Here is a 13,384-nt window from a genome sequence, read left to right on the forward strand (position 1 = left end):
ACCATCTTGCTTGTTTTTGGATAATCTAAAAACCGAGCTGCTGTTGTTGCGGGATTGGAGGGCCGGTGGTGAGCTACATTTTTAACCAGCAAAGCCACTAGTGAACTCCCCACTAAGTTACTGGCCACACGCCGATTGACGGGTGTCCTCGGAAGATGGATGTGCACGCGAACGGTCGAGAATGCATCCGCACCACCTTCCTCGTTGCTTCCACTCGCCCAAGTTCAGCCACCGGACAGGACCATGCCTATATAATCCACTCCGCTGAAGCACCGGAACACGTGAGAAATCCTCGTACCAAGCGGACGCATGGAGAGCACGGGCCATGGAGGCGGCGAGGGCGCGAGCGTCCTCCTCCTGCCGTTCCCTGGGGCGCAGGGCCACACGAACCCGCTGCTGGAGCTGGGCCGCCGCCTGGCGCGCCACGGCCTCCACCCCACGCTCGTCGCCACGCGCCACGTGCTCTCCTCCACCCCGCCGCCGGGCGCGCCCTTCCGCGTGGCCGCCATCTCCGATGGCTTCGACGCCGGCGGCGCGGCCTCGGACTACACGGAGTATTTCTCCCGGTTGGAGGCCGTGGGGTCCGAGACGCTGCGGGAGCTCCTTCTGTCGGAGGCACGCGCAGGGCGGCCCGTGCGCGTGCTGGTGTACGACTCCCACCTGCCGTGGGCGGGGCGGGTGGCGCGCGCGGCCGGCGTTCCCGCAGCGGCGTTCTTCTCGCAGCCGTGCTCGGTGAACATCGTCTATGGGGAGCTCTGGGCCGGGCGGCTGGCCCTTCCAGTGATGGACGGGCGTGAGCTGCTGCAGGGCCGGTCCTAAGATTTCGGGGGCCCGGGGCGAGATTAAACCTTGGGGCCCTTATTTTACACAAACATAAATAATTATTGCAAAAAGTATGTTGAATCATTAGTCAAAGAAAATACAATTTTCTCTTACAAGTATTTTCTTTACTAATATGTCCCGTAGCTTTATTATTAAGTTTATCCTAATTTCTTTCATCATAATCAGCTATGGTAAAATCGGGTACCTTGTCAAGTCTAACCGATGATTTCAATGCACATGATCACTCATATGTCATCCATTTAGATGTCAGCATTGTATTATGTATAACCCCTACCTTATGGATTAGTATTAGTTTATTCGTCCATAGCAATTACCGGCAAGTCGCCAACAGAAATTTGATAACGCCAATAATATCTATCCATTACCAACACTCATAAATCGATTATTAGTGTCCAGTTGCAAAGAACGCAGAGGCCATGTTGATGATCAATTACAAATATTAATCAACCATGATGGTAAATTTTCATAGTCCATATAAACAACCTACACAAATAGAGATTATAGAGAACTCAAAAGAAAGATTAGAGACATACCTTCTCTTCTACTCCTATGTAATTGTAATGCCTCCCGGCGAGTCGGTGTGGTCTCATGGGAGGCAGCGACTGCATATCTCCGGCAGTCCAGCCCTCCTCCGACTCGAGGCGGCACCGCGCATCAAGCACGGCGATCTTTGATTAATTCTCACCCGTGTGTAGCATAGTCACCGTCTCCTGTTTTTCTCACCAATTGGAAGTATACTGTTTGGCTTGTGGATTATAAGGAAGTAAATTAGGAGCGAATTTTTTCATCACTACGTCTAATTAATCGCATGCAATAACTTCCCTTTTGATCAATCGCAAGGGCCCTCAATAGTAGCACGGAGGAAGGAAAGCCGAGAAATCAGGGAAAACGTTGTAGGACTCCGATTTTCTTAAGTTGGAGTATATGGAAATAAATCCGGATTCTGGGCCACGGCGCTAGGCTAATTAACAACAGAATTGGGGGCCCCTTGGCACCTGGGGGCCCGGGGCGGCCGCCCCGTTCGCCCCCCCTCAGGGCCGGGCCTGAGCTGCTGGCGCGCGGAGCGCTGGGCGTGGAGCTGGGTCCGGAGGACGTGCCGCCGTTCGCCGCGGCCCCGGAGTCGCAGCCGTCGTTCCTTAAGATGGCTATCGGGCAGTTCGACGGGCTGGAGGACACCGACGACGTGCTCGTCAACTCATTCAACGACATCGAGCCAACGGTGAGTCTTGTTCGTGTGCTTTACTCACTCAATGGGTTTGCAAACATGGAATTGTTTCTTCATCTTTGTTTGCGACATCTTTACACATCTTGATTTTTGACACATAATAACGAGACTGAAATATTTAAAAGAGAAGTTAATTACTCCCTCCGTCCCATAATATATGAACGATGGGACGAAGGGGGTAGGATTTTACAGAAAATTTAGTGCTTGATATTTTGGCGTCTGAGCAGGAGGGAGAGTTCATGGAGTTAACATGGAGAAAGAAGACCATAGGCCCCACCTTGCCATCGTTTTACCTTGACGACCATCGTCTGCCCTCCAACAAGTCTTATGGTTTCAACCTATTTGACAGCGATGCACCATGCATGGATTGGCTAGAAAACCAGAGCATCTCCTCTGTTGTGCTTGTATCCTACGGGACTTTCTCCAACTACGACGCAACCCAGCTAGAGGAGCTCGGCAATGGGATATGTAATTCCGGCAAATCTTTTCTATGGGTTGTTAGGTCCAACGAGGCACACAAGCTATCCGAGGAACTCAGGAAGAAATGTGAGAAGAATGGATTGATTGTTTCTTGGTGCCCCCAACTTGAGGTTCTAGCACACAAGGCCATTGGTATGATATCGCAAAACGATATTTGTTTCCACCTCATTTGAAAATGAATTAGAAGATTTGATGAAACGAGAAGCTGGAGATAACATTTTTTTTATTTTGTAAACATATATGTAGGATGTTTTGTTACTCATTGTGGCTGGAACTCGACGCTGGAGGCGGTTGTTTGTGGTGTACCTCTTGTGGGAATTCCGCACTGGGCGGATCAACCCACCATCGCAAAGTATGTGGAGAGCGGATGGGGTATGGGTGTCCGAGTGCAGAAGAGCGAAAGTGAATCACTAAGGAGTGCGGAGGTCGAGAGGTGTATTAGAGAGGTTATGGATGGGGAGAGGAAGGGCGAGTATAAAAGGAATGCTATAAAGTGGATGCAAAAGGCCAAGGAGGCAATGCAAGAAGGGGGAAGCTCAGACAAACATATTGCTGAATTCGCTGCCAAGTATTCGTCAATTTGAATTTTCATCAATGCAATCTTTATTTCTAAATAAGCAAGTAGGCAATGATTCCAGGCATATGTTTTTAGAGGAGACGTAATTACAGTGCTATCTTCTCACCATTTGGAAGGATGCTCAAATTTTCGTAAACTAACAGCCCGTAGAAAAATGATTTACATGTTATGTGTCGTTTTCCGTAAATTTATATGTGGACCATAGCTATTATGAACAACTAACTATATACTATGTATATGGTTTGTTCTCAGTGTTCCACATAGCAAGTTGATTAATCTCTATTTCATGGATGATGCTTTAGATACATGTGCAACTGCTATAGAACAAAAAGCACAGCTGCTACAACAACACTACAGAAGAAGAGGAAACAACATTACAAAAGGTGAGGAAGCAGAGGTCGACAAGTATACAAGCGTTGGGGATAACTATGGGGACTTGATCATGGTGAGCTTCATACTAAATACAACAGGGAATAATTTATATTCAATCAAATATTTAGAAATCAAATCTTCATTGTTGTAGCAACACAGGGAATTTCATCTAGTATTTAAGATCTCTTTGGCCAAGGAAAAAACAAGATGCTTATGATTTAGTAGAGAACTCCTAAAAAACACCCATATACTCTATGTTTTTCTATTTGCATGTAAATAATTAAATTATAAACTATAAAAATATTAAGATGATATTTGCTACACCATAAACTTTAGAGAACTCTAGTATAATTATTTAAGGATGGACACAAAACACATAAAATATATATACATATATATTTAAGTGCCACAAAATGGGAGAAGACATGCACTTTTGTATTTTAGAGTATTTGGTTAAAATGTTCTTAAACTACAATGCATTGAAAATAATGTAATTTGTAACGCCTAATTGTCCTGCACAATATATGTTAACTATGATTATGATTTTATAATATGAGTCTTAAAGAAAGAATAAGCTTGGTATAAATAGTTATATTTATTTTACTCGCCCTTGGGCACTAAGCATGGATTATATATAATATGCCATAGACAAAACAAGTTTCTCTAAAATTATAGAGAATTTACATGCAGTGCGGATCTATAACCTGAAAAGAGCATCGTAAGCGCTCGGCAGACAACATTTTGAGGATAGATCAGTTTTCATCCTGACCATCGGCGAACTTTTAAACACCTCTGAGGGTAATATTTGTTGGGAATTTACTCTAGAAATAAATCTACTCAATTGGCTCAGAAGTATATTGTGAATATAGTTCAGAAGCATCACTTTTTTGCTCTCTCATGCTATATTGAACATGTTGGTTATTTGGCCAATTGTCGATTCCGTGCAAATCGCTATTTCCAATAGTTTTCCATAAAATTATTTAGTGAGTTTTATTCCTGTATCATTTAATTCCGGTTCATTTTTTGCGATCTGAAAAGAGTTTTATTCCATCATAATAGCGTTACAATCGAGAGGCAAAAAATCCTCTATACATGGTGGTGAGCTACATAGCCACACAACAATACAACTTTCTACTCAACTATAGGACGCCAATCGATTTACCACCCTATTTTGCTCACACTTGATTTTTATGGGAATTATACTCTCTCCCTTCGATAAGGAACTTTATCTCTACCAAAAAATAACCATATGCCGATCTCGAGAGACCTTCCCCGGACAAAGCTAACAATGCTTCCGAGAAGTCCGATTTGACAATAACAGGAGATTCAGTATGTCGCAACAACAACGTCATCACGAGGTGTCTCGGACGACGAACTGTAGCAACGGTGCATACTCAGGGAAAACACTTATACCTTGAAATTTAGTGAGGGATTATCTTATAATGCTACCACCGTACTAAGCAAAATAAGATGCATAAAAGATAAACATCACATGCAATCAAAATATGTGACATCATATGGCCATCATCATCTTGTGCCTTTGATTACCATCTCCAAAGCACCATCATGATCTCTATCGTCACCGGATTGACACCTTGATCTCCATCGTAGTATCGTTGTCGTCTTGCCAACTATTGCTTCTACGACTATCACTACCGCTTAGTGATAAAGTAAAGCAATTACATGGTGATTGTATTTGATACAATAAAGCGACAACCATATGGCTCCTACCAGTTGCCGATAACTCTGTTACAAAACATGATCATCTCATACAACAATTTATATCATACCTGTCTTGACCATATCACATCACAACAAGCCCTGCAAAAACAAGTTAGACGTCCTGTACTTTATTGTTGCAAGTTTTACGTGGATGGTACGGGCTTCTAGCAAGAACCATTCTTAGCTACGCATCACAACCACAATGATTTTTCGTCAAGTATGATGCTTTAATCTTCAACAAGGACCGGCCGTAATCAAACTCGATTTAGCTAAAGTTGGAGAAACAAACACCCGCCAGCCACCTGTGTGCAAAGCACGACGGTAGAACCAGTCTCATGAACGCGGTCATGTAATGTCGGTCCGGGCCGCTTCATCCTACAATACCGCTGAATCAAAGTAAGACGTTGGTGGTAAGCAGTATGAATATTATCGCCCACAACTCTTTGTGTTCTACTCGTGCATATCATCTATGCATGGACCTGGCTCGGATGCCACTGTTGGGGAACGTAGCATGCAATTTCAAAATATTTCCTACGATCACGCAAGATCTATATAGGAGATGCATCACAACGAGAGGGGGAGAGTGTGTCCACGTACCCTCGTGGACCAAAAGCGGAAGCGTTAGTTAACGTGGTTGATGTAGTCGAACATCTTCACGATCCAACCGATCTAAGTACCGAACATACGGCACCTCCATGTTCAGCACACGTTCAGCTCGATGACATCCCTCGAACTCTTGATCCAGTAGAGGGTCGAGGAGAGTTCCGTCAGCGCGATGGCATGGTGACGGTGTTGATGATGTGATCCGCACAGGGCTTCGCCTAAGCACTACGACGCTATGACCGGAGGAGTAAACTGTGGAAGGGGGCACCGCACACGGCTAAGAGAAATCTTGATGTCCTTTGGGGTGCCCCCTTGCCCCGTATATAACACTACTAGGAAAAGGGCTATAGATGGAATTGACACTAATGGCGCACCAGACATGTGGTGCGCCATTACTATATACTAATGGCGCACCATGTGTTGGTACGCCATTAGTGTCCAAATACTAATGGCGCACCACATCGCGGGTGAACTAGTAATGGCGCACCATGCTACAGTGCGCCATTAGTAACTTGGCCACCACTTCCACCGAATGCACCCCCCCAGGTGGATCGCCTTTTCAGTTTTAAAAAAAAATAAAAGAAAATGATGAAAATGTCAATAAAAAAAGAAAATAAGTTTCCCATGTGATATGTGGTCTAGTTGTTGGGAAAATTTGCAAATATGAATTTCGACTTAATTTGCAAAATCTCTCGAGAATTTGTAAAAATGGGCATAACTTTTGCATACTAACTCGGATGAAAAAGTTTTTTATATGAAAAATCATCTACTCGAAAAGTTACATCCGAATTTAACCGGGGGAACCCCGTTAAACATTTTCAAAATCCTCAAAAACCTAACAGAAAAAAAGATACGGGGCTTTTAAGATCTGGAGAGGCAAAAAAATTCAAAAAAATTCAAACTCACTAATGGCGCACCTGCCCATGGTGCGCCATTAGTATCTTCCCGCCTTCAAAATTTAAAATAAGTCAAAAAAATAAAAATAAAAAGTTACTAATGGCGCACCTGCCCATGGTGCGCCATTAGTATCTTCCCGCCTTCAAAATTCAAAATAAGTTAAAAAAATAAAAAAAAAAGTTACTAATGGCGCACCGGCCCATGGTGCGCCATTAGTATCTTCCCGCCTTCAAAATTCAAAATAAGTCAAAAAAAGTTAGTAATGGCGCACCTGCCCATGGTGCGCCATTAGTATCTTCCCGCCTTAAAAATTCAAAATAAGTCAAAAAAATAAAAAAAATTAGTAATGGCGCACCTGCCCACGGTGCGCCATTACTATGTCGTATATATGGCTGGGCGCACCTCCTCCACTCCACCTCTCCTCCTCCTCTCCTCTCCTCCACTCCATCTCCTCCTCTCCTCTCCTCCACTCCTTCTCCTCCTCTCCGGCGACCTCCTTCTCCTCTCTGGCGACCTCCTCCTCTCCGGGAACCTCCTCCTCCCTTCTCTCCTTCCCTCCCCTCCCCTCACGGTTTCTCCTCCCTCCTCTCCGGTGAGCTCCTCCTCCCTCCTCTCCTCCCATTCCCTCATGGTTTCTCCTTCCTCCTCTCCGATGCTTCGGTGAACTTCTCTCCGGCGACCTCCTCCTCCTCTCCGGCGATGTAGGCGAGCGCCTCTCCGGTGACCTCCTCCTCCTCCTCTCCGGCGAACTCCTCTCCGGCAAAAGAACACGGCAAAAGAATGTACAAGATCCAAAAACAGGAACAAAATTTGAAATAATATCGTGCCAAAAACGAGCAAAAAAAACTAGCAAAAAATGGGCAAAAAAATCACGATCCAGATCCAAATTCAAAATTCAAAAATAGCAATGGCGCACGGTGGGGGTTAGACGGTGCGCCACTACTATTTTCCCGCCTTCAAAATTCAAAAATACTAATGGCACGCCGTGGCCTATACTAATGGCGCACTGTGGCCTATACTAATGGCACACCAGTGGTGCGCCATTAGTATACCAGATACTAATGGCGCATCAGTGGTGCGCCATTAGTAAAAATTACTAATGACATGCTAGTAATGGCGCACCAATGATGCGCCATTAGTAGGCAAAACTGGTGCGCCATTAGTAGGCCTTTTCCTAGTAGTGTAAAGGAGGAGAGGGGAGGCCAGCCGGCCCCTGTAGGGCGTGCCAAGAGAGAGGAGTCCTACTAGGACTCCAAGTATAAATAGTTATATTTATTTTACTCGCCCTTGGGCACTAAGCATGGATTATATATAATATGCCATAGACAAAACAAGTTTCTCTAAAATTATAGAGAATTTACATGCAGTGCGGATCTATAACCTGAAAAGAGCATCATAAGCGCTCGGCAGACAACATTTTGAGGATAGATCAGTTGTCATCATGACCATCGGCGAACTTTTAAACACCTCGAGGGTAATATTTGTTGGGAATTTAGTCTAGAAATAAATCTACTCAATTGGCTCAGAAGTATATTGTGAATATAGTTCAGAAGCATCACTTTTTTGCTCTCTCATGCTATATTGAACATGTTGGTTATTTGGTCAATTGTCAATTCCGTGCAAATCGCTATTTCCAATGGTTTTCCGTAAAATTATTTAGTGAATTTTATTCCTGTATCATTGTATTCCGGTTCATTTTTTGCGATCTGAAAAGAGTTATATTCCATCATAATAGGGTTACAATCAAGAGGGAAAAAATCCTCTATACATGGTGGTGAGCTACGTAGCCATACAACAATACAACTTTCTACTCAACTATACGACGCCAATCGATTTACCATCCTATTTTGCTCACACTTGATTTTTTATGGGAATTATACTCTCTCCCTTGGATAAGGAACTTTATCTCTACCAAAAAATAACCATATACCGATCTCGAGAGACCTTCCCCGGACAAAGCTAACAATGCTTTCGAGAAGTCCGATTTGACAATAACAGGAGATTCAGTATGTCGCAACAACAACGTCATATCTTTGGATGATAGCATGCAACTCAGCCTCAGGAGCATCATTGCAATTAAAGTTATATCGATATGCGGCGAACACAACCCCACCATCATGTCGTCTCAAGATCGTTCCACCCACCGCCATGTCGTCCACTCCTAAGAAAGATCCATCCATGGACAGGGCGACACAATTCGCTGTAGGCGGCGGCCACGACACAATTTTTGCTGCTTTCTTTATATTTCTGGCCTCACATTCACCACTGGCATCTTCCTCTTTATAAGATCCTCTATATTGTACCTCCTAGATAGTTCAAGTGATAACATATAGCTTTGAAGATAATCAGCAGATACTTGAGATGATAGGACATCTTTCCCATGTGTATTGTCCATTCTTAAGGACCAAATTCTGCAGACTAGCATTCAGTGGGTGCAGAGGGGAAAAGCTTAGCTGCAAACCTGCTTTCGCGTAAGTTAAAAATATAGTCCGAGTGAGGATCTGCTCCACACTCGGAAGCTTAGCTACGAACCAGCTTTCGCCTAAGTTAAAAATACAGTCTGAGTGATGATCTTCTCCACATTCGGAAGCTTAGCTACGAACTCGCTTTTGCCTAAGTTAAAAATACAGTCCGAGTGAGGATCTGCTCCACAATCGGGAGCTTAGATGCGAACCAGCTTTCACCTAAGTTAAATAAAATAGTCCGAGTCATTTGCCGCGGCACCGGAGTCGCAACCTGCGTTCTTTAAGACGACAATCGGGCAGTTCGATGGGTGGAGGATGCCGACGACGTGCTCATCAACTCATTCAATTCCATCGAGCCAAAGGTTAGTCTTGTTTCGTGTGCTTTACTCACTTAATGGGTTTGCAAACATGGAATTCTTTCTTCATCTTTGTTTTCAGACATCTTTATACATTTTGACATATAATAACGAGACTGAAATTTTTACAGAAAAAATAGTGCTTGACATTTTGCCTTCTGAGTAGGAGGGAAAGTTCATGGAGTTAACATGGAGAGCGAAGACCGTAGGTCCCACCTTGCAATCGTCTTACCTTGACGACCATCGTCTTCCCTCCAACAAGCCTTATGATTTCAACCTTTTTGGCAGTGATGCACCGTGCATGGATTGGCTAGAAAAATAGAGCATCTCCTCTCTTGTGCTCGTATCCTATGGGACTTTCTGCAACTACGATGCAACCCAGCTAGAGGAGCTTGGCAATGGGATGTGTAATTCTGGCAAATCTTTTCTATGGGTTGTTAGGTCCAACGAGGCACACAAGCTATCTGAGGAACTCATGTCGAAATGTGAGAAGAATGGATTGATTGTTTCTTGGTGCCCCCAACTTGAGGTTCTAGCACACAAGGCCATTAGTATGATATTACAAAACAATATTTGTTTCCTTCTTGTCTGAAAATGAATTAGAAGATTTGATAAAACGAGAAGCTGGTAATAACACTCCCTTTTTCTTATTTCGTAAACTTATATGTAGGATATTTCGTTACTCGTTGTGGCTGGAACTCGACGCTGGAGGCGGTTGTTTGTGGTGTACCACTTGTCGGAATTCCACACTGGGCGGACCAACCCACCATCGCAAAGTATGTGGAGAGCGCATGGGGTATGGGTGCGCGAGTGCAGAAGAGCGAAAGTAGATCACTAAGGAGTGCGGAGGTCGAGAGGTGTATTAGAGAGGTCATGGATGGGGAGAGGAAGGACGACTACAAAAGGAATGCAATGAAGTTGATGCAAAAGGCCAAGGAGGCAATGCAAGAAGGGGTAAGCTCAGACAAGCATATTGTTGAATTCGCTGCCAAGTATTCGTCAATTTGAATTTTCAACAATGTAATCCTTATTTGAAAATAAGCAAGTAGGCAATGATTCCAAGCATATATGTTTAGAGGAGAAATTTTTCCATATGTAATTACAGTGCTATATTCTCACCATTTGGAGCATTTCATAAATTAACAGCCTGTGGAAAAATGCTTTACACATTATGTGTTGTTTTCAGTAAATTTATATATGGGCTGTAGCTATTACTAACAAATAACTCTATACTATGTATATGGTTTCTTCTTAGTGTTCCACATGAAAAATGATGCATGATAATTCGCGAAAGATGAGTTCATAAGCCTAAAGTCCATCATATACGAACGTGCATCTACGGGGCATCATGCAACGCATAGTGATATGGTAGAATTTTTTTAACTCTTGGGGGGGGGGGGGGACTCCCACCTGAATATATTTCAAGAAAAAAGTTTTTACACGAGTGTTTTTAGACTAGGCAGGAGGATAGGTAATCACGCCACAACTCGGCATGATACGTAAGAGGTGCCTTTTGTGAGGCGATAAGACCAAAGGGTTAGATCTGCAATGATGTTAGAGATCACATCATTAGGGGATACATCAATGCTTCTAAACACCTTAGAGTTTGTAACATCCTAATTTTTCCTGAGTAGCAAAAGGATGATGAATGGCCAAATAGCTCCGACAGTCCAGTAGTGTTGGGGGCGGTCCAAAAGGATAATATCGGCGAGTAGGTTGGTTCGAAACCAAGAGCATCCCATACAACACATGAGGATGGGCACCCAAAAAAACGAGACGATCTTCCACTGCAGCAGAGCATCGAGCCCAGGTTAAAGAATCAAGGAGTGTCTTATTGTGTAGATTAGCTCGAGTATTTAGCTGGTCAAGGTAGAACAACCAGCCAAACACATGATCACGGCTAGGCACCCGTGATGACCAGATGGAGTCCATACATGGGTGTGTAAGTTGTGATCCCAACGCCTCATAGGCGCCTTTGGTGGTGAAGGGCGCACAATTCAATAGTGTGCGGGAGTCCGACACCTGTACAAGCGTGACATGCTGCAACAACTAACGCAAAGACAAGTCCAACAAAGTGTTTCCTGCTTTTTTCACAGATGTTATATCTCGTTTAAAACGATACTAACAAATGTTTGGGGAGCGCGCCAATTTTTTTTCTCACACGACGAATCGAACACACGCCCTACCCTACGTACAGGTGATTGACTAACCGCTAGGGCGTGTCATTGCAAGTGACTAAATGCAGCGCTAACACTATAACAACTATTATAGTCGCTCTTACATGTTTTTCTTTAAAAAAAATTGACTTCACAGATTTCGGGAAAAGTTGATGAACATAAAAAAATGTTGCCCTATTCAAGAAAAGTTCAATAATTTAGAAAAAAGTTCATCATTTTTAAAAAATATTTCACAAAAAATTGAAAAAATGTTCATCAAAATTTGGACAAGAGGTTCACCAATTACAAAAAAATTCATCATTTTTTTAAAATAATATAAAACTGAAAAAAGTTCATAAATTTTTGAAAAAGTTCATCGAAATTGAAAAGAAGGTCATTGAATTTGAAAAAACTTCATAAATTTTGAAAAAAAGTTAATCCAATGTCAAAAAAGTTCATTGAATTTGAATAGCAAGTTCGTCGAATTGAAAAAAGTACATCGAATTTGAAAAAAGTTCATGAATTTTTTAAAATAGTTCGCCAAAATAAAAAAAGTACATTGATTTTTTATAAAATCAGCAAATTTGACAAAAAAAACTTCCTCGATTAGGAAAGTGTTCATGTATGAAAGAAAAGTAGAAAAGAAACCAGGAAAACAAAAAATGAAAGGAAAAGAATACAGAAAACATAGGAGGCAATTCCTATATGAAGAAAAATACGAAAACTGATGAGGGAAGAAACCTGGTAGAAGAAGAAAAAAACAGAAAAAGATGGGGAAAAAGGAAAACGAAAAAGAAGAGAAGGAAAAAGGAAAGAAGGAAAGAGTTGAAGCTTAGCAGGTCCCTCGCTGTGGCAGGGTCGGTTGTTCAATTCACAATGCACGCGCACATGTTTTTTGTGTACTAAAATACACAATACCGGGCGCTTAAAGTGCCAAATAGGAATCGCCAATATCTCGCTCAAGGTTTGCTGGTTCGCTGGTTTGTTCCCTGGCTTTCATTCACCAGTGCTTTTTGCATTTTTTTTTCTCTGTTTCTTCACTTGTTTTCTTGGGGTTTTTTATGTTTTCCTTTATTCTTCCATCAGTTTTATTCGGCTATTACTAGGTTTTCATTGGTTTTTATTTTCTTTTCTTTTCGTTTGGCTTTTCACCGTGTATCTTTGTTTTTTTCTCGGTTTTTACTGTTTTTCTTTGCTCTTATTTTTGTATGTTTCTTTGTTTCTTTCTTGGTTTTCCCTTTTCTCTTTGTTCTTATTTCTTTCCTTCGCTGTTTTTTTTCTTCCAGTCTTAGTTTCTCCTGTCTCTTTCTTGGTTTTCATCCTTTTTTTTATTTCTTTTGGTTTTCATTCCACATTTTCCGTATACGTCAAGAACATTTTTCTAATACATGTTTATCAATTTTCAAATATAAGTTCATCATTTTTTAATCCATGGTTTATATTTTTTTTCTATACTACTCCCTCCATCCCAAAATTCTTCTCTTAGATTTGTCTAAATACGGATGTATCAAGTGACAGTTTAGTATTAGATACATCCGTATCTAGACTAATCTAAGACAAGAATTTTGGGAAGGAGGGAGTACTTAAATAATCTTTGGTTAGTATTTTTTAAAATGTTTTATGTAAAGTATTTGAAATATTCAAAAATTTAAACTAAACTAAAAAATATAGAAAAACACCAAACAAGT

The 13,384-nt window shown here is 42.2% G+C and overlaps 1 protein-coding gene and 1 pseudogene across 1 annotated transcript; both read left to right on the top strand.

The window, feature by feature from the left end:
* The first annotated feature begins 309 nt into the window (after nucleotides 1-309).
* LOC123040244 (UDP-glucosyltransferase UGT13248) lies at nucleotides 310-3,132 on the top strand. The gene is made up of 4 exons (XM_044463141.1): nucleotides 310-791; nucleotides 1,879-2,062; nucleotides 2,296-2,680; nucleotides 2,795-3,132. The coding sequence occupies exons 1-4, from the start codon at nucleotides 310-312 to the stop codon at nucleotides 3,130-3,132; spliced, it is 1,389 nt and encodes a 462-aa protein (XP_044319076.1).
* A 6,565-nt stretch (nucleotides 3,133-9,697) lies between these two features.
* LOC123040245 (UDP-glucosyltransferase UGT13248-like) lies at nucleotides 9,698-10,554 on the top strand (annotated as a pseudogene).
* Nucleotides 10,555-13,384: the final 2,830 nt, after the last annotated feature.

The sequence above is a fragment of the Triticum aestivum genome, chromosome 2B (genome assembly GCF_018294505.1).
Source record: "Triticum aestivum cultivar Chinese Spring chromosome 2B, IWGSC CS RefSeq v2.1, whole genome shotgun sequence".
In the NCBI taxonomy this organism is placed as follows: Eukaryota; Viridiplantae; Streptophyta; class Magnoliopsida; order Poales; family Poaceae; genus Triticum; species Triticum aestivum.